The sequence below is a fragment of the Mastigoproctus giganteus genome, chromosome 14 (genome assembly GCF_048544385.1).
Source record: "Mastigoproctus giganteus isolate SK-2022 chromosome 14, ASM4854438v1, whole genome shotgun sequence".
Lineage (NCBI taxonomy): Eukaryota > Metazoa > Arthropoda > Arachnida > Uropygi > Thelyphonidae > Mastigoproctus > Mastigoproctus giganteus.
The window spans coordinates 95406764-95429852 of NC_143588.1; the positions used below are offsets into that span (position 1 = coordinate 95406764).

At 41.2% G+C, this 23089-nt stretch overlaps 1 protein-coding gene across 1 annotated transcript in view; it reads right to left on the reverse strand.

Annotated features, from left to right (window-relative positions):
• The window catches only part of LOC150075401 (cell adhesion molecule Dscam1-like), a 316461-nt gene that overhangs the window by 107719 nt on the left and 185653 nt on the right, over positions 1-23089 (reverse strand). The window contains exons 8-9 of the mRNA XM_090389299.1: positions 19941-20102; positions 19551-19835 (exon numbers count right to left, since the gene is read on the reverse strand). Coding sequence (XP_090245425.1) covers positions 19551-19835; positions 19941-20102 — 447 coding nt within the window. The remainder of the gene's footprint in view (positions 1-19550; positions 19836-19940; positions 20103-23089) is intronic.

Below are 23089 nucleotides of genomic sequence, written 5' to 3' on the forward strand. Positions count from 1 at the left end.
AAAGGCCTGACATAGCCCAGCAATCAACGAGGGAGTTAAATAGTACATGAGTTTTAATTGACCGGGGTTCGAGCCCGCCTACTTATAATAAGTGCGTGGGCACGAACCACGGTTAATTGCATGTTATATGAAACGGTCATTTCACATAACATGCAATTTTTGTTATAAGTACGAAGATATTTTATAACTAAAATATTTTAACTGACAGTAAATTCCATCAGGTACGGTGGCATGTACATGTGCTGTCTCTTATGGAGGTCTGCTCCTGACCGTTAGTTCAACTCCACCACTCGACTGAAGACACGACGCAAAGTGTGTGTGTGTGTGTGTGTGTGTGTGTGTGTGTGTGTGTGTGTGTGTGTGTGTGTGTTGTTTTTGAGCAGCCATCACCAGAAAGGTGATCGCTGCTCAAAACCCGCTCAGTACCCGTCCAGGCTAAGAGGAGGCGAGCCACAACTTTCTTTGCGTTGTTGAGCTTTTGCTCAGGGAACGCTCCAATGAGTGTAAATATGATGTCTTACCATACGGATAGGACTAATGGCATCCCGCACTCATAAAAAAGCAAGGGTTGAACCTGCAAGTACCAGTAATCCCGCCCCTCAGGTAGTCAAAATTGGAGCCACTGAAAAAAAAAAAAAAAAAAAAAGTATGGGTACAGTGGCTCAGCAGCAACTCCGGTCAGAAGTACTGCAAAATCGGTGCATAACCTAACAAATCCCAGTTATTGCTGTTCACGGTGATGGAAGAAACAGAATTTGGCGAAAATATGAGTCCCTGGACACATCTTGTAGCTATCTTTAAATGCAGACTGGTAGTGACTAATGGCGTGGGATGGGGATGTTTTCGTGATACACATCGGGCCCTTTGATACCAGTGGAGCAATATTTGGATGCCAGTGGTTATTTAGAAATTGCTTCCTACCCGCCTTGCGAATCCATTCATGGTTGTAGTGTATCCATCTGTGAATGGGTTCTTTCAACAGGATAATGCGCCATGTCACAAGGCCAGAACTATACAGAATGGTTACAGAAAGATGAGAGTGAATTTACCCTACTGCAGTGGCCTCCCCCAGCCATCAGATCTTAATTGAGCACCTGCGAGATGAAATGGAACGGGCTCTTAGCAGCAGAGATCCCCAACCGTTCAATTTGCAACAACTGTGGAAAGCAGTTGAATCAGCATGGGCCAGCATCCCTATGGCAAGCCTCCGTCACCTCGTTGAGTCCGTGCCACGACGAACCTACGCTGTCATGAAAATGGAAAGAGAGACCTACTCGATATTAGGTATGTGCAAGCTAGTAAAGTGGCCCCTTTAGTACACTATACTATTAGCAAATTATCCTTATCAGTTACTGTATTAAAATCCACGAAATAACCGTTGATAGAGAAAGATAGACGTACAGTAATGTACGCGTTTGAGATGACTGTTGTTCGAGCCCACGTGACGCTACATGTGGTAAGTTTCGTGTTTTTTATATACTGTAAACTCATCTGGTTCAATGTGGCTGCTTGGAATATAAACAGAAATTCATTTATTTATTTAAAATTTTACAAAATTGTTTTGAGAGGCTAATGTAATGAGTGATAACATGTGGAAGGGCAGTCGCACACGCGTTTGATTTGATCTCCCCATCACTATTAAATACAGTTAATGATGTGTGTTGTTCAAATAATTGTAAACCCTTGTGACCAATAGTCCCTCAGAATAATTTTGTGAATTTTTAAATAAATAAATTTTCTGGAGAGTTTGTACTTCGAGAGGGCCACAATGGGACAGAGGAATTTACGAAATAGTGAACAGAATAAAATTACCGTCGCAGCTGTCATGTGGGATAGAAACATTGTCAACCCAAACCCGTGCATTACTGCAAGTCTGTCTTTCACTATCACAGTAATTTCAATAAGTCCTTCAAAATGAGTATAATGTAATGTCTTTAATTTCACATTCACTAAAGAAGTATACTCTATAATTAGGTCATATCTCTCCGAGAGACGCATCATCGTGGAAGCACCTTATGGTAGAGTGAATCGTGATGTCCGCAGGGGCTGCCCCCAGGGTTCTGTTCTGGGGGCCTCTCCTGTGGAACATGGTTCTGGACGGGTTCTTGGCTTTGCACCTCGGTGATGTGCGCTCCCAAGCCTTTGCTGCAGATAGCAGGGCCTAGCTAGAGGAAAACGCCAATCAAGCAATGCTGATATTGCAAAACTGGACCAGAACCCACAGCCTGACGATATCAACAACAAAGACATCCTCCATCCTGCTAAAAGGAAAGCTTGATATACGTAGACCGCCACAAATAAAGGTGGGACCTACCACAATAAAACCAGTGACCCAGTTAAAATATTTAGGGGTTATACTGGATGTTAATCTTTCCTTTAAACACCATCTAACTTATATCAGAGCCAAAATTAAAAGATACTCTGGATTGGTGGCTAGGATCGCTAGGCGGAACTGGGGGTTAAACCACCCTGTCATTGTTTTATAAAACAACCTTTCTATCGATCATCACTTACGCCTCAGCAGTATGGTTTCCCAAAACAGCAACTGTAGTAAACCGACGCATTCTTGATGCAACGCAAAGAACCATCCTACTGACAGTTACACGTGCTTGTAGAACAACCAGTACCCACACACTGCAGGTCTTGGCCGAGGCTCTCCCCCTTGACTTAGAGATCACGCGCAGGGGAATGAACTACCACACAGAGAAAGGAATACCCTGTACATACCATGGCTATACTGTGGACGTTAATGCACCACGAAAAAATGAAAAGACAAGACTGCAACAACACCTGATGCAAGTTTGGCAGGAGCGCTAGGCCAACTCAAATAAGGGAAATATCACCAGGAAATTCATTCCGAACATCGACAGGATGTACCCCAGTCCCCCAACTTGGTTTCAACCTGGCTTATACACTACCTATTTACTGACTGGACACAGGGCCTTTAAAGCCAAGCTGACAGCGCTGGGAATTGAGGAGAATCCGAGCTGCGCCTGTGGGGAGCTTGAGTGCTGGGAGCACATTATGTACGATTGCACCCATTATGAGGACCTCAGATGCAGACTGATCACCGGAATACACTACCTCTCCAAGAACCTGGAATCACATCTATTGGACTCACTAGAGGAATATAGGAAGCTAAAGGAATATGCCCAAAAACTATTTGCTAGGCGTAAAACACTGATAGCCATCTACAGAAGAAACAGATTAAAAAAAAAAAAAAAAAGAGACAGAACACGCGTGGCGAGAACTCAAGGAGAACCTCCCTCAGGAACCTGCTCACTACTAATCATCTAAAACCAGCGAACGCAAGAATAATCCCATGGAGATGCGGATCTTCCCATGATGAAGAGAACCACAGGCATTGATAACAGACTAACAACGGACCTGACCAGTGTTCATAGCTGAGGACCAATCTTGATACTAAAGGCTACCGATGACAGAGAAGACCGACGAAGATATAGAAACTCTAAGTTGCTGCCTTGACGGAGCCATATTGGCTCAAGGCTCTGCACTCTTTTGTGCAGTGCAATACTTTTAATCCCACACCCGGCAGGGTGGAGGTGACGGCTTGCTATCTCCTCTTTCCCTGCCACACCATTCCTTCCCTCTGGTGGGGCATGGGCATGCCTCACTGAATAATTGGGGGTCACCTACCCTATCGACCCTCTTCTTCCTATTTCACCCCCCAGCCTTCACTCTCCCCTCCCAGCACTTTCTCTTGCACAGTGTATAGTCCTACACGTCCAAATTTAAAATATACCAAAAAAATTTCGCCCAACCTTTTAAGCACTTCAGAAAGACCTTCAGCGTCAAACCCCATATTAGCGCTTTAATGTAAGTGAACTAAAATCAACCGCGGTCGTTCCAATTTTATTTTAGGTCCTAGCCACTAAAATCCCAGGAAAGTAAGTGGCTGGACTTGCCAGAGTACAATTGACTCACTGGTAACACCCGACTCGCCTCCACGTGGCGAGGTATGGGCAACGTCGGGTCCCATTAGGGGCCTGGCGGCCAATAAGCCGGATAAACAATAGGCACAATATATAACACTACACATGACTTCAGTGGTAAGAAGAAAACTTGATGAACCGCAATCCTTCTAAAACTCAGCCTTGTCCTATTATTCCTAAAAATAAGCCTACCGCTCCCACACTAAAATCGACAACGCCCAGGTGAAATCTCTACAACTGTATTGCCAGCTATCTCAGTGACAGGAGCATTGTGGTTCAGGCTCCCTTCTCCAGTGTGAATCGTCATGTCCACCGAGGTTGCCCTCAGGGCTCTGTCCTGGGCCCCCTTTTCTGGAACTCTGTACTCGACGAGCTTCTCAGTACTGACTTAGGCGATGTCCAGACCTTGGCATATGCTGATGATCTCTCCCTGATCCTGGCAGGGGACTCCAGGGCTCAACTTGAAGTATCTGCCAACAGAGCCCTTACCACCCTGCAAGCGTGGGTCCGGAAAAACCATCTGACCATCTCATCCACAAAAACCCAATCCATTCTCCTGAAGGGCTATCTTGATCCGCGGAGGCCGCCTCAAATCAAGATACATGGCACAACCATCAAGCTTGTTACTCAGCTGAAACTCCTTGGAATTATCATCGACAGCAAACTAACATTTCTCCCACATCTCAACTATCTACAGAAGAAAATTAGAAATTACATTGCACTGGTTGCCAGGGTGACCCGCCGAGATTGGGGGCTCAAAAAACGCACTCTAGCCTTACTGTATAAAGCCATATTCATACCAGCTATCACCTACGGTTCTGGAATATGGTTCAACAAAGCCTCCACTGTGGTAGGACGAAGAAAGCTGAACTTCATTCAACGGCCAATTCTCCTTACAATAACCAGAGCATGTTGCACCTCCAGCACGCACGCCCTACAGGTCCTCGCCGGTGTACTGCCCCTAGACCTTGAGGTGGCCCATGTGGGGATGCTGTATCAGCTCAGCAGAGGAAAGTCTACCACCTTTATTGATTTTACCACGGATCCTGCTAACACCTATTCCAGCGAAAAAAGCAGACTCCTAACCTACTTACAACAGACCTGGCAAGCCAGATGGTCTGAATCCACCAAAGGGACCATCACCCGCAAATTTATACCAGACATATGCAAAGTATATCCCAAATCACCATCCTGGTTCTCCCCAGGCCTTCTAACCACATACCTCCTAACAGGGCATGGTGCCTTTCGCAGTAAACTGAACCTTCTTGGACTTTCCGACAGCCCCCTTTGCACCTGTGGTGCCCAGGAAACCTGGGATCACTTGATGCATGACTGCCTACTATATGATGACCTCAGATCTTCTCTCATCACACAAATTCATTTCATCCCTAGAGATCAGGAGCAACATCTCCTGGAAGACCACCATACCTACACAGCCTTTTCGAACTTTGCTCAGAGCCTCTTCACGAGGCGGAAAACCCTACCACAACCACAGAATCAGACCCAACCAGACAATGAAACGGCCTAATCAGCCATGTGTAAAGACCACTACTTGCTTCAGCATACTGCAATCCCCGTGAAGCCTTTCAACCTGCACAAAAATTGTGCCTTTACAATGCAGTCTCAACATCACCTTCATCTACCATGACTGCCGCTCCGGCTTCGCCTCCCACCAAGTTGACTCACCACTGAAATGACTCCACTATCTGGACGGGACTTCTTTGTCCCAGGATTGACACTACTCGGATTTGATCCTCTCTGATTGATTCTACCAAATATATCTTCATGCAGCTCACTACTGAAATGACTTCACCACCTGGACGGGACCTGTCTGTCCCAGGACTGCACTACTCGAATCTTACCTTCTCGGACTGGACTCTGCCAACTATGACTTCACGCAGCATTGCTGCCAATGCCACGTGGCGATCCTGAACCCGTGCTCCCTTGCACGGCCCTGTTTCTCCCCTGTCCTGGCCGGGAGGAGGTGAAGGTCCCCTTGTCTCCTCCCCGCCACCCCCTCTTTCCTTCTGGTGTGGCATGGGCCTGCCTCACTGATTTTGGGGTCATCTACTCTATCGACCCTATACTTCTGTCTCTCACCCCCCAGCCTTTAGTCTCCCCTCCCCCTCTAGCTTTCCAACTAGCGTTCATCCCATGTCAAAATTATCCTAGCCTTACACCCAAAATTCTAAATTCCACACTGTATAACTTAAAACTCCTTGGCCTGACCCAACATCTAGCGCACCCCCCACCTTTTTTTTTTTTTTTTGGTCCTAGCCACTGAAATCCCAGGAAATTAGGTGGCAGGACCTGCCAGAGTACTTATTTAAAAATACTGGTGTACCTGGCTTGCCTCCACGGGGCTAAGTGTGGGCAACGTTGGGCCTCAGTAGGGGTCCAGCGGCTAAATAGCCAGATGAACAACGGTACACGACACTACATCCAACAATATCCATACACTTTTAAATCTCTGGCCTTTACAGTGTTCTGTAACACGTGACAATGTAGACTACACGGAGATGGGGGTAACCCCTGGTGCCGTTAGACCCTAAACACACTTTACACTTTACACTTCACTTTACACTTTTACCCACACGCTGCGGAGTTGTGCGAAAGCACCGGTGCCGCCTGCCAAAAAACACTATGTCACTATGACCCACACACTTCTAAATCTCTGGCTTTGACAGGGTACTGTCACCGATACATAGAACATTCGCGGAGATGGGAGAAATCCCAGGAGCCGCTAGACCCTCAATATACCTCATTCACTAAAGAAGTGGTACAGGAAGTACGACGTCTGAGAGTAATCTGTAAACGTTTAAGAAATTAAAGACAAAGTACGTTCTATGCAAATTGAAGTGATTATTTACTTACTAATTTCAATTTCCAGATAACCCGTAGCATCCAAATATTGCTCCACTGGTATCAAGAGAGCCCAATATGCATCACTAAAACATTCCTTTCGCCATTATACCGCCACCAGCAACCTGCATTGTGGACACACGGCAGGATGAATCCACGGACACTGTTCTTTCATGGGCACTGTTGTTTTCCTCTGGTTCGGCCCTATCGGGATTCGTCAGACCAGCAAAGATTTTTTTCAGTCCTCCTCTGTCCAGGATACACGCAGGATGGAATCCGAACTCTACACTATGCCAGCTAAACAACAAAGGCTTCTACATTAACTAAAAGTAAAGATTATGGTATCCATCTAGAAACATTTTTGTTGTTTCTTAGGAAAATCAAAGGCTCTACTCTCCTGAAAACAGTCACGAGTGTCCGAACGTGATTTATTATAGAAATATCACGTTTATTCTATGTGTGGGAATCAACATATGCTTACACTAATTGGCTGCTGACTTATTTTTTCAAAGCCACTCTTTCGTAATTCTGTTTTGTTAATTTTTTTCTTGGCAGAGTCCCAAACTTCAAGTGATCAATAAAACCTAATTAAATCCCTAGTTGATTAGCACCAAGCCTTAAGTGTGTACAACTTTATTCCCTCACTACACATTTAAGCGGGTCTTCGTAAAGAAAGTAAAAAAAGGCTAAAGGGAAAGGAAATTGCTAGAAATTTGTCTTCATTTTTTTTTCACTACAGGTTTTACCGCAATTGAAAGGCTGGCAATTTTTTTTTTCTTTTTCTTTTTTGTATGCATAGTGAGGCAGAACGACATACACTGCTGTAGTCAGCACTGCCGCCAGCTTCGATGATGGCAGAGTGGAGAAGGAAGACAGAATGACGTCGAATGGAACACGCAAGAGCGACAGCCACAAGTCAGAAAATATTTCCGTCATTAGATGTAGCAACTGGCAAGAGAAAACGAAAAGGGAAGTTAGAGTAGACAATAATGAACGCCAGATGGACAGGTAATTGGTTTCTTTTCCATATTTTCAATGTACATCTCCATGTGCACTTTCTCTATTCGTATTTGCCAACACAGGTTTCTTGAAAATCGAAGTTTGATGAGGTTTTTCGCAGAGCATTAGGATTTAATAGATAGTAACGTGGTTCAAGAGAATAACCTACTATCGTGATTTGGTGAGTTTTCCAATACTAAGGAAAAAATTTAGAAAAAAACAGGGAAAATGAAAAATTTATAGAATGCAATATTGATAAAAGTGGAGGTCATCTATCAAGGGAACATTGCAGTTTCTAAGTCCTTCACTACTCCGTGCATAAACGAGGTGGGGAAGGGGTTTCAAAAAGATTTGTATTACTCAGAAGTAGTTGTGATAGAAGGTTGAAACAAATTCCCTGTATTACAAGTTTTCAGCATAGTCACCAGGCAAAATGACACATTTTTTCCACCTCTCAATACACTTCTGCAGGTCAGTTTGGCAGTTCTCTGACTGTCCTTCACCCCATCATTCAGCAGCAAAGTGTTTTTCACGGACAGGAAAGAGGAAGAAATCCGAGGGTGCAAGGGAACATTGCAGGTCTGGGAAATAAGCAGGATGTGGCAATGTTTTCAGGCGCCTCCGTAGCCAGGTGGGCAGGAACAGCAGTGCGTAGCACACGCTTCTTGATTAGACCGGGGTTCAAGCCCGTCACCACCAAATACGGAGGATGCGGAAAGGTCGGGGAATGACCACCGCATATTCCGAAGCAATATGGCCTTAGCTGCTAATGCTCCTGAAACCCAAATAACAAACAAATAAGCAATGTTTTCAAACCAACATTCGTGGGCCCACCTCACTGCAGCGTGCAAGGAATGCTCATGGGCATTATCATGGAGCAGTTGCACACCTTTTGACAGCTTTCCCCGTATTTTTTCTTCTATAGCAGCACGTAGCTCTATGAGGAGGTTGGAATAATACTTCGCCGGCACGGTACAGCCCTTTTAAAGGTAATCGTAATCTCTTAGTATTACACCATGCTGATCCCAAAAACTGACAGCATTTCGTTTCGGAATCATAGTGATGGATCCAAGTTTCATCCATGGTGACTAGCCTTGAAAAAAAATAAAAAAAAAACTTTACCTGGCACATCGACAACATTTCATGTGTACATTGTGCTCTTTCCTTCTAGTAATGGATCAGAAGTCTGGGAGCCCATCTAGCAGACACTTTATTCATGTGCAGCTGTTGATGGATGATGTTCTTCACTGACCATACACTAATATGGAGATCTTCGAAGATTAATGACTCAATTTTTGCAACACTGTCTTCTGTTACAGCAGTTGCTGGGCGTTCCTGGCATTTCTTCTTCCTGCACTGAGGTTCTTCTACATTTGAATTATTTATACCAATGTGCAAAAACACTGTCACCTGGGCAGTCTTCTCCAAAAACAGCGACCATTTCTTCATGGATTGCTTTGGGTGTTTTCCCTTGCAGAAAGAGGAACCGAATCACTGATCTGTATTCCACTTTATCTATTGTAACATTTTACTTCATTCAACGCCGCAAAGAAAAAAAAAATTTTTCAGTTCGAAACCACAATTTGTGTGGTGCTGTAGAGATTTCAAGGTATCAAACAAAAATAATTTCATCTTTCTATCACAACTACTTCTGGGTGAATTCAAATCTTTTAAATCTTTTATGATCCCACCCCTCGTGAATGCTGTGTTCCCTCTAACTGCAGACTACAAATGGAAAGAAACAGTTAATAAATTCATGGTCATCCCGTTGCGACAAGCGTGAATTACTGACGCTGCGCTGGTGGCACACTAGGAACCAACTGAGGTTTCCGTTAGCATCAATTAAGTGAAATTATTTATTAATTCAAGTACAGGTTTGTATAATATCTGTTGTAGACGAGCGAACCGCACCGCTACAGTTTATGACTATAATTTTATTGCAGCGTAATTGCGATTAACTGAATGGGATTTTCGTGTGTGCAATAGGCCTAAGGTCCTTACCCACTTTTAAAAATTAATCCTGTAACTCGAAAACTATAAAAAAAACTGTATGTTGTATAGAAAATCCGGTTTTTGTAATCTAATCAGTACAATGGGAATTTTGTTACACAATAAAAAATTTGTTCGAAGTTTTGACCACTGGGGGCGCACAAAGTGTTGATTTGGAAAAAGTAATAGAAAGATAAATTTTTCACCAATCGTTACTGAGGATCAAATATCCACGTGTCCACCACTATTTTCTAATAAGTATTTGAGACAGAGCATTGTGTTTGTTTCTCACATCCGCAAAAGAAGCCTGGAGTTAGATCGGAAGATTTTGCAGGTCAAGGATATGAAAAATAGCGACTGATAATTCGCTCTTCCGTGAAGGTTTAGCGTAGGAGCCGTTTGACAATATGGGGAAAAACACTATCATGCATAAAATTATGTTTCCACGTAAACTACCTTTATTAATCTCTTAAATAATATTAATCGACAATAGCTAAGATAGCGTGTGCCGTTAATTGTGCATGTTTTCGAATGCCTTCTACAAAATATAAACTAAAGGCCGCCGTAGCCTAGTGGTCAGGCGCGCGGGTGCATAAGTACACGTGCCTTGAGTGACCGGGGTTCAAGCACCGTGACTGCTGAATACGGTGCTGTTTCTTGTATCTTGTAAACTCCCCTGATCGTTTGGTCGTCCCGGAGTATAAACAGAAAATTTATTTATTTATTTATTAATAACAGCGTGTGTCATAATCTTTAGTTATTTTAATTTGTTTATTATAGCGGTTAAATTATTAGCCTCTCCAGTAAAGTTTCGAACTACTTTATGGTTAAAAAATTCCGCATATACAGATTACAGTGGGGGGGGGGGGACGAACAGTTTACGAGTTATTAAATTTTAAAAGCGGGAAACGACTTTATAGCCACCCTGTGTAAGTTTTCAGCGTTTCCTGAAAATTTCCCTGAAAATTAAGTGCTCAAAAATTAAAGAAAAACATTTTAATAACAATTTTTAAAAATATTCTTACGATGACTAATTTCTTTTTTATCTACTATCCTACTAATGATATCATGAATGTTACCATTGAACAAATATTAGATTGGTCGAACATTATTCTAAGTATAAAAACTTATGATTTGGCAAATACTAAAGAATCAGTATAATCTCGCTAGCACACAGTTAACCTGATGACAGTCTCACCCATGTAATCATGTCAGTAGGGTCATTACCGGAAGTGTAATAATCCTTCTGTAATGACCCTACTGGCTCGTGCACTTTTCTTCTGCGCTCGTTTTTTTTTTTTTTTTTTTTTCGTATTTTTCTTGGTCTGTTATTTTTTCACATTTTCCATCTTCAAAAACTGCGCGTGCGTTCTAAAGATTGATTTGTCTCTTGTCTAATTGATTTTTAAGAAAACGAGTTTCTGGAAGAAAAACTGGATGACTCGACCAATAAACAGGTAAAGAAAAAAAAAAGTAGTAGTATGGTGTTTTAGGAGCATCAGTGACTAAGGCCATATTGCTCCTTATATGCTGTCTGTAAATTGGGTGTGTACTATAGTCGATTTTCTGTTTGACGTAAAACCCGAGTTTCCGGGAGAAAAACCCACGCTGCTCTCGCCTGAGCCCGACTAACTCAACCACATTTCTACCCTGTTCTTCAAACACAATTTAAAAAAAAAAAAAGGAAAAATGTTTCTCCAGTGACCAAGAGAATTTTTTTACACTGTAAGAAGGTATTACCAACAGGTCACAAATTCCCTGCATATAACTGGGGTCAGTCTCTGAAATTCCAAAAAAAAAAAAAAGAATAATTCGTTATTTTCCTTAACAGTTTTCTTAGTTATTTAGCTCTGGATTGTAACAGGTTTCTTAAATCGATCTACCAGCTGAACTGCGATATCATTAAAGGTATGATAAATGAATGCTAACCGCGTAATGGATTGAATTTTTGACCAGTGGATCGTTTAAATACTGATTTATTTCCATATACAGATTTTACATCGTTTATCACAAAGTTTCACGTGCGATTTATTAAACTGGAAAATGTATGCACATCGGCGATGGGGAGCTCAATCGGAATCAAATATCATTACTCCCTTTTAAAATATACGCTGACGAAAGTCAACATATCTGTCAACCTCAAAGTTGGGCGTAAAGTATGATATTGAAGCTTTTATGAATGAAGTCTTGAACGGTGTGGAACAACGGGATATTAGATTGGTATCCTGTAGTGCGACTCGCAAGGAAAAAAAAAAAAATCGAATACAAAAAAATCGTAAATTCCACGAAAAGATCGACAACTCTTCCGTGAAGAGCGATATTACATCCGCACGCGAATTTCCACAAGTATAAAATCTTTCATCAAAATTCTACTGTAAAAAAAATTCGACTTGTACATGAGAGGGGAAAAAAGTGCAAATTTTAAAATTCATTCTAAAGATTTATTCGAGATCCTTTTCTTATTAGGAGAATTTATTTCAAATAATCTTTGCGCTATTTTTTTTAATAACCCGATTAATGCCCTTTTATGTTAGGATGAATCGCAGTCTGAATTTTTCTATATAATTTCGTTTTGTAAAAATTTACTTTGTTAATCTCATCAGATAAAAAAGGAAGACCGCTGGTAATGCAGCGTGTAATATTCTACGTAATTTAATTAAGAAAGTTATTGAGTAACAAACGGGGCACGCTAACGTATATGCTAGATATAAGCGAACTTCACACTAGCGCCGCCTGCTGTCTTAAATAGTTAAATTTGTTCAAAATCAAATTTGTTTCTTTTAAATCGGTAGTTTCTTTCTTTTTTTTTTTTTTTTTTTTTTTGCCATGAAAATTTTCTAAAGTAGGTTTGCTGGCGATGTGTCCAGATGTTCTTGGACACAAGTAGTTTTAGTCTTTTTTTTTTTTTTTTTTCTTTTTTCTCCCGCGTTTCGAAACCACAAAGAAGAATTAAAAAAAAAAAAAAAAACACTAATGCACTTTGAAAGAAATTAAAACAAAATACAGAACCTCGTCGGTTTAGAATCAAATGCTGTTAACAAATTAAATTAAGAAAATTCTACTGCTGATAAAAGTAAAAAAGGTAATGCAGAATTAATTAAAGTGGTATTTGTATTAATTAAAATGCTCTAGATTTCTGAAGTGTTTCATATAGGATTAATCAGACTCTTCGAATGTGAGAACGGGTCTCAAATTCCAAATCTCTCTCTCTCTCTCTCTCTCTCTCTCTCTCTCTCTCTCTCTCTCTCTCTCTCTCCGAATAATGATACGATAAATACATACACTGGTCAAAATATACGAAAATTTGTATTAAGACAGTAGCAGACAGAAGAAATGCAAACAGAAGCAAAGGAAACTGTGACGCGGGATGATGACGTGTTTGCCTCGTTAAGGAGTATAAAGACTGCACAGGCTGTTCGACTGCAGTAATTCGAAGCCAGAATAAGGAAAACGTGTGATCTATCAGACTCTGATGAAGGTCGGTGTACATTTAGCAAGCGCCACGATTCAAGAAACGAGAGATGCAACTGGGTTCTCAAAAGCATCCATCTCAAAGGTTTTTAATGAGTGGAAAGCAAGCGATTCTTCCACATCTCACGGGAGTAAATGTGGCAGAAAAACATTACTTCAAGAGCGAAGCCGTCGTACTCTAAGGAGGAGTGTACAGAAAAATAGGACATCCAGTGTGCAGCAAATAACATCTGAATTCAACCAAGCTCTATTTCAACTCGTACCAAGCGCAGGAAATTGAAGAAATTGGGTATTGGCAGTCGCCTGCCTATTCGGAAGCCACGTTTCAGAAAAAAAAAAAAAAAAAACAGAAAAATCCACTTGCAGTGGTGGCGAGAACGTCGTGAATGGACAATGGAATAGTGGAAAAAGTCATGGTCAGACCCCATACACTTTGTTTTGCACTGACGGTAGGAGAGAGAGAGAGTGGCGAGAACCTCACGAAGCGATGGACCCTGCTTGCCTTGTTAAGACAATCCAAGGAGGTAGTATCATGCTATGGGAAATGTTTTCTTGGCACGAACTGGGTCCGTTGATAGCGGTGAAGGTCCGAAAGTCATCCAACAATTACCTGAATTTTGTATCGTGCCAAAATCAGGCAAGAATGGTTTTGAGAACATGACGCGGATTTCTACCATCTCCCCTGGGCCCCACATTCACCTTATCTCAATCCAATTGAGGAAATGCGGACAGATCTGTTCAGCAACGAAGTCCTCTTCCTTTAACTTTGTCGCAGCTTCGCGATGTTTTGCTGGAAGAATGGTTACAATTAAACCAAAACGCACTAAACCACCTTATAGAATAGTAAAAGGTTCGTTTTTTTAGCCAGTGTTACAGAATAATATGAGAATAATAGTAATTTTTAATTTTTGAAATAGTAGGAACATTTTAGCCTCTAATTTGCGCATACTTTCGAAGTAAGTTTCGTGGTAAACAAAGGTAAAATTAAAACCTGGAAACTTGCGACGAAAATCGCAAGTTTCCAGGAAGGGAAAAAAAAAAAAAAAACCTTATATCTACGCTCGACACCGACTAACTCAGCCGCGGATTAAAAACACTTCAGGTCATTGACGGGATTCACAACCGGGCTTTATCACACCCGGTGTGGAGAGAATGGTCATTATAGCAACTATGCATGCTATATAACTAACGCGAACTAACCTATACCAATTGATGTGTATGCATATGCATTTTTGTATGTTGTATATGTGCATTTTTGTTTAGGTCCTAGCCACTGAAATTTAAGGAAATTAGGTGGCAGGACCTGCCAGAGTAAATAATTATAATGCTGGTGTACCTGGTCTGCCTCCACGGGGCTAAAGTGGGGCAATGTTGGGCCTCAGTAGGGGTCCAGCGGCTAAATGACCAGATGAACAACGGTACACGACACTACACATGTACAATATCCATACACTTTTAAATCTCTGGCATTTTCAGCAAACTGGCACACCCATCACAATGTAAACAACGCGGAGATGGGGGGAACCCCTGATGCCGTATGACCCTAAATACACTTTACACTTTATGCATGTTATATCCGATTTTCTTTTCTTTTTTTTTTCTTTTGTTACCAGCACCACTTTCTTTTTTTTTCTCTTTATTTATTTATTATTTTAAAAATTTTATTATTTATTTATTTTTTATCCTAACTAGCACCAATGTTTTTTTATTCTTTTAACCAATACTACTGCCCTTTATTTTTATTTATTTATTTTTTATTTTACTATATTTTATTTTATTTCATAACCAGCACCACGGGTTGGGTTTTTTTTCCTTTCTCCTCTTTCTTTCCCTCTGGAATGCCCCCCCCCCCATACAAATATTTTGGCAACACTAGGTGGGTAGACAGTACGTGCTCTACTGGAACTGGCACACCTTCCCATAGTGTGGACCTGTACCCAGAATCATCTGTCCAGGTGACTGATGCTTCTAGGTAGCCAAGAGGCCAGAACAGAACACACACAAATCTACACCAACACCAACCTATTTATGGCCCTTTACAGTTGATTCTGTTCTTCGCAGAGACACGAGGCGAATTTGAACAGACGTTGCAAGTGGCGCCCTATACATATACACATGTCCAACTTTCGATTGTCAATATTATCAAGACTACAGGTGTGAACTACAGCTTGTTTCAGATACCTTCATATTGTTGTTGTTGTTGTTATTTGGTTTTTAGGAGCATTAGCAACTAGGGCCATATTGCTCCGGGATATGCGGTGGTCATTCCCTGACCTTTCCGCATCCTCCGTATTTGGTGGTGGCGGGCTCGAACCCCGGTCTAATCAAGAAGCGTGTGCTACGCACTGCTGCTCCTTCCCACCTGGCTACGGAGGCGGCAGATACCTTCATAATGGGAAATAAACCTGCGCTTATCCGATCTCAAGCAGCATTTATAGTACACTGAACACGTTTGCCTCACGTGCTTTTAAGAGAAGAGAGGAGCTTATACTCGCTAATTCGGGATAATTTTATCAGGAGTTGATGACGATTGGATACTCATTGTAACCAAATATACCTTGCTGGACATTGTGTTCTTGTATACAGTGTAACTTCTTGGTGTTCTTCCGAAGACGCGGAACCTGTTTATAGTGTGACTGGGGTAAAAAAAAAAAAAAAAATTGGACTCTCCTGGGTCTTTTGCCCTGGGTTAGTTAGCAGGTGATAGTATATCCTAGCCGCCTCCACGTAGCTGGGATGGGGGGGGGACGTGGTGACCAGGTGTTGCTACTTCCTATCTGCTGAGAGCCAAGTACCGGCCGACAACATAACAACACCCCATATCACAGGCGAATCTGGGAAAGAAGCCCTGGTACCAGCCACCATTACAAAGACACATTTGCCCCATGTCACTACACTTACACATCCAACACACTATATACAAATGCCTGGTTTTGGCGGAAGCTTCTACACAAGATGTACAACGGCGGCTAATGGGTGAGAACCCTGGGATTCGCCGTTACAACACACGAATGCCCCCTGAATAAATATATCCCCTGTGTTACCTTCAAGCACAGTGGTATCGTCACCTCACTATCCACAAGAGATCCCCACACCGGGTGGAAAAGGCCCGGGGTGCGAGTTAGTCGGTCTCAGGCTTGGACAGCAAGGTTTACCTCGGAACCCGGGATTTTTCGTCCAGTAAAGCAGGCAAATCGACTAGAGAACCCACACCATTTACAGATACAATACACATGGGTATTTGAAATTACATTTACAGGTGACCATAATAAAATAGTTTTTTGTGCTACCTTCACAGACAATTTCTAAAAGTTGTAAATTTCAGGAAATACAAAAGGAGAAGGGCTGTCCCAGAGGAAAAAACTGAAGGGAGTTCTGAAGAGTTAAATTACTGTTTAATTTCTGCGGTAGGAAGGATCATGGAGTCTATGATTAAGGATGTGGTTTAGTACCATGTCGACAAGAATGGTATCCTCAATAGATTCCAGCAGGTTCGTACAGAGTGGTCAGGCCTGACCACTCTGTTAAGTTATTATGAAATCATCAAAGCAGTTGGATGCAAGACACAATTTTGACATTATGTACTTAGACTTTGGGCCCTTGTGGATAGCAAAGTTGGTATAATCACCGTAATTCCCACATCAAGTGGAAAAGACCCGAGTCCAAATCCTGTCAATAACGCGAAGAATCTTTATGGGTCTTTTTTCATAACGTGGCTGAATTAGTCGGTCTTAGGCGAAGGTAGCAAAGTTTTTTTCCTCCGGAAAGTCTCGTTTTTCGTGCTGTTTTTATGTGGTAAATCGCTGATGCCCCTAAAACCCTACAACAACCAATCTTAGATTTTGGTTAAACTTTTCATTCCGTTCCTCTTGGAAGACTGCTATACAAAGTATAAGCCAACAATTTGGGATTGCTGGTAAGACCATACACTGGATTGGCTAAAGGTTAAGAAGCACGTAAGAAAAGGATAAAGGAAACAGACTATTTCCATAAACGGTCAATCGACACAGCTAACCTATGCAACAAGTGGGATCCCTCAGAGATCGATTTTGGGTCCCCTCCTCTTCTGCTTTTCATAAACGATATTGATGAGTGTGTCCAAGAGCTACGAGTTGCTGATGATGGTAAGTGGAAAGGTTGGTTAACAATTAGAGCCAGACCATGTTGCTTGCATCAAAATAAACATAGATTGGTTGTATATATGGCTGATAAGTACAAACGAGCAATTAGTTGCCATTTTTCGGACGTATACTTAAAAGTGTCAAAATGCAAAGTAATGTCTTTGGGAACAAATTCTAAAGTTACGTGTACGCTATAGCAAAAGGAGCTAAAAGTGGTTCTGAGCGAAAAAGGGGTTACGATTCAATCAGACATGAAATTTTCATGCCGTGTAAACAGGCGACTAGGATGGCACGCGGTGACTTATCCATGATTTATAGGCCAGTTTGTAGTAGGGACAAGGGTGTAATTATACCTCTATGCAAAATTATGTTAAACCGCATTTGAAGTGTCCTACTTAGGTCTGGAAACTGCATCTGATAAAAAAATAATAAATAAAAACCTTCTAGAAAGGTTTCAGAGGATGACGACTAGATTAATGATGAGTGAAAATCGATGCGTATATGAAGAAGGCTTAGAAGATACGGACGGCAAAGTTTGACAAGTAAAAATATAAGAGATGTCTGATTAAGGTGTACAAAAGAGAATAACAGAAGACTGGAACTCATCTATTTCACATATAGGCAGTAGGTTGTTGAATACTGGAATAAACTGCCTCCCAGTGTGGCAGAGGCCGTGAGTGTAAGTTCAAGGCGGAGTTGGATTGTTGGTTACCTCGTGGAATGGAAATACACTGCTCAAAAAAAAAAAAATAATAATAAATAAATAAATAACAGAACAAGTAGAAAACGTAGTATAACTCGAGCAGCTTGCGATGAAGCAGGACAAAATTGGGTATAGTGGTGTACCATAGAATAACGATGAAAAGGAGACAACAAGAAACTTCGAACAGGTATAAGGGGCATTTATAGGGGTTTTAATATAAGAATTACGAAAAGGGTCACATTACAGAAGTCGATACAATTTGATCAAAAATACGGTCACATGACATCTATACAGCGTATGATCCCCTCCAACGGATAAACAGGCCTTACAGGAATTAAACCTGCTCGATATAAGGGTGTCCTATAAGATTCTGCGCCAACAAATCCCATTCTTCCACCAGCGCAGACCTTAGCTTACCAAATGACGGAGAAGTTGGCTGTTGTCGTGCAGTGCGATGCCAAAGCCCGTCTCGCACATGTTCGATCGGATTTACGTCTGTGATCGTGCTGGCCACGGCAGTCGTTGGATATCTTCAGTTTCAAGACATCCTCTACCTCTTGAGCGCTATGTGCGGTGGCATTGACGTGCATAAAAAGAAAATCTGGGCCAACTGCACTCCTAAAAAGTCGCACATAGGGTCTGTTCTTGGTAGCTCTGCGCAGTTACGATAGCCCCTGTAAAAAACATGAAGAGGTGTGCGGCCGTTGTCATTATTCTACCCCACACGAGAACACAGCCTCCACCTAAAGTGTCAGTTTCTCTGATTTGCATTCTTCGCTGTCTCCAGATGAAATAATTTCTAGAATCTGTAGGCGAAAACGGGACTCATATTTTATTGCGAACAGTCTTTTCGGCGACACTGTTTACAATAAAATTTTCATATTCACGAAAACATTTGTTCTGTTAATTTTGTTGATCAGTGTAGTATGAATGTTCGTGTTAGTTTTATTGTATTTTATTTATATATATATATATATATATATATATATTTTGGCTAATGCAGAAAACCTCCGCTGCATTATTCGGCTTACTAATAGCAATATTCAAACAAGATATATCCAATACGAAATGAAATAAATACTAATGCAAAATATAAATGCAATTCCAAAACGAAACTGAAAAACAATCGGCAATTCATGATTACTGAAAATTTAAAGTTGCAGTTATCATATTTCATTATTAAAACTAGCATCAGTCAAGGATAGAGCTGCAAAATATATTAATGAGCACGTTCGAGACTAGTTAAACTATTAATTGGTATAAAAATTAATTTGGATCAACATAAAAATTGTTTACTAAAATTTGAATGAGTTAAAATTACACACAATATATGACAGTTATAATAGTAGGCACACACAAGAAAAATAGCAAGTCAGCAAGCAAATAAAAAATAGAACAAATAGGAAAAAATAATATTAAAGACAATATGTCAGTAGGCTAGTGTAGCCATACCATGAATTACCATTGCTGCGCTGTGGCGGACGGATCCAGCTTGGTTAGTGGCAACGCAGGTGTAATTAGCCCTGTGTTCCGGTTTCACGGCCTCGAACAGAAGGGTCGATGAATAATCAGCCAGATTATAAACTTGAACGTCACTTTCGACCGGTAGCTGGCGCTCATCTCGGAACCACTGAATCGTAATTGGCGGATCTCCTTTGGTAACGGTACATGTGATACTAAGACGTTGTCCCATTTGGACCGATGACGGAAGGGTGAAAGGTTCGATCACTGGTCTCACTAGAAGCGGAAAGACAAGTTAGTATATTTAAAGATAACAAATTCGCGTATGAGTTATTAAAATAATAAGTACTAACAGTTTTTACACTTCGCTCGCAGTCTCACCTCTGACAGTAATATGTAAACTTCCTTGGGCGCTGTCGCCTTCTTTATTTCGAACAACACAGCTGTAGCGACCCTCATCAGCCACTCTCTCCATCGACTGGACAACCAAGGTTCCATTGGGGAAAACAGTCTGTCTGTGGTTGTCGGGAAGTCTCACACCATCTGTGGGGATATAAAATATCTCCGGGTTAAGCTGATGTAATCTTTTAATTTTAAGTCATGTTTGTGTTTCAAGTTCAGATATTTTTAAACTAAATTAAGAGAGTGAAACAGTCTTTGACTGCTTTTGGCTAAGTAATCAGACGTTCAGATTTGACGTACGCATCCTCGATCAGAATAAGCATGAAAGCGCATGAGTTAAGAAGTAGCGAAACTATTTTGTTGTGTATAGTTGATGATGACGTAGTACTAAAATTGGGGGGAGGGGTTGTATTAAATTTTTAATATAAAGCATAATATTAAATTTTCACTAACAGTCTTTCTATAATAATACCGTTTTGTGGAAACGAACGTGGAATTTGTGGTGATGTCACTCATGACGTAGTATGGCAGAATTATTGAGGATAGAAGTTAACGTACGGCAATTCCCGACAATCTTCTGTTGAGTTCCATTATAGTCTAAGGGAATATAAATAAAAATAGTGAAAGAGGAACTTTTTTTTATTCCTGCGACTCCTGCTTACCATTCTTGGAGTAGCTGTGATAAATTGTAGGTGGTAGATGATGGAAGAGCTGTCAGCTGCAGAGTTGGGGTGTATGTTAGTGTATCTCTATAGTGTGCCGACACGCCCTACCTTGCAGATAGCCCTTCTAATGCGGGCAATATTTACAGCGTCGACTACAGGAGGCGATAATTTCCCCAAAATGCACCCTTCATCACGTGACTTTAATTACTGAGGATCCGCTTGGGTATCTCCCTCGAGAACGAACACTCTGACCTCACGCAATCAATATACTTTCATCTGTCTCGTGTTGTCGATGACTTGATCAAGTAGTCACTTCGGTATTCTCTGTTATTATACTGCGAAGGAGAAAAATCCGTCTGTTTTTGCTTGGTTAAAACTACTTCAGGGGGTTTATGGTAATCAATTTCCGTTAGGAGCATGCGCAACGTTTCACACGTTAGTCATTCGGAAGCAGAAGACAACAGTTCTGAACATTTGGATTAAAAATAAATAAATAAAAATTAAAAATGAAACATCTAATCTACTCGTGGATGTTCTAGTTATAGAATCAAAATATTGCTATAATTAACTTAGTTATAGCAATATTTTATTTCTTTTAAATGAAGGTGAATGGCGTTTGGCGATTCTTGATATCCAAACCCAGAACTGTCCATGAGAACAACAGGTCTGATGGTTCAGGGTCATAAATGATGGTTGTTCGCCAGAATTTTGAAGGATGGAGCAAGACTATTGGGATTAGGCAAGGAAAACAGGGACAAGGCAACTGTTATTATTAGAAAATTTGTCTTAGTAGTGGCAAATGATGTAAGAAAGCAAGCTTATAAAGCATCAGCCAAAAAAAAAAACAAAAACAAAAAAACTACACACTTAAAACGTACACACCTCACCTACCCATTCCCGCCAATTGTTTGTTTAGTTCTTTCTTGAATTTATTTAAGTTATCCATTTCCACAACAACGGATGGAAGTTTGTTCCAATAATCAACCACCCGCTGGCTGAAGGCAAACTCCCGCACATCTACCAGCCACCATCCTTCCACAATTTGAATTTATGCCTTCCCATGTGTGTAGTCTCAGGAAAAGGAAGAATGCCATCAACATTTATCTTACTGAATCCATTGAAGGCTTTAAACACTCAATCAGATCTTCCCGCAGGTGCTTAGTTTCTAGACGCTGCAATTTGCAGAACTGAAGCCCTTTCTGGCAAAAGCACCCCCACTCCCCTCACCAATCTGGTTACTCTTCTCCGCACTCAAATGGATGTTATCCTTTTACAAGTATTCCGACAAACAGTAATGTTGAGGACTGGATTTTTGTTAAAAGAAATTAACAACGTGTGGGCTCAGCTTTAGCCTGAATGAGAGCACTGGCAGTTCGTGGAATATTTTCAACAATTGGAAACAGTTGAAAGAATTTGGTTCCATTCCTCCATAAATTAATAACGTCATTACAACAGTTGAATTGAGCAATATTGTTCTTGATCTGGACTTTAAGCTCATACCAAAAATATTCTACATTGGGTAGCTAAGTCAGTTGTGGTGAAAGCTAGCGTTTGCCTCAAAGCAGTACAGGCTTATACATACCACATTCGTGCAGGGCATCTTCATGCTAGAACATGAAAGGCCCGGTTCCACAAAATAGGCAAAAAATCCTACCAAGTCATATACCGACGCGCTGAGGATTTTTGGCACTACGATAAGCGGTCCAGTTATCCCCGGACCTCTATACAGTGATACTTCTCTTCCACCCCCAATCCTTAGCTTCATTGCTCAGATGATTAATTAGACCATGATCCCAATGGTTGGGTTACCTGGTTAGTTACAAAATCGACCGTAAACGCGGACGGTTTTGTTTAGCTGGATACAAACACCGGAAAATTCTGATTTTTACATCGTGTAAAACAGGTAATATAATTCGGCGACTGAATAGACGTAATTTGCACAACACACTGATGTCTAATGGCCTTAATTTCTTCGGTAAGAATCTAAATAATCCCACCTTCAGACTGATTAAACGAGGACTTGAATGAATACATGAAATTCGTCTAATCAATGACAGGTACTCAGGATGATTTGTTGGTTGTTGCAGCGGTTTTAGACACATCAGCAACTTAGACCATACTGCACCGTAAACGTCTGTAAATTACGAGTGTTGTGTAGTCGATTTGCTGGTTTGTTGGACGAAAACACGAGTTTCTGGGAGAAAATATCATGCCCCCCCCCGCCTGAGACCGATTAACTTAGCCACGTTGTGTAAAAGACCAATAAAAATTCCTGGTGTTATTGACGGGATTCTAACTGAGGTCTTTTCCACCCGGTGTTGGGAGGACAGTGATTATATTCGAATCGATACTATTTGAATCGACACTGTGCACGTTATCTGACCCTCTTAAACATGTTTTAACTCTGAGCATAACCCACTTTTTTGTCCAAATATCACTGCCCTCGAGCATGGCAACTGTTCT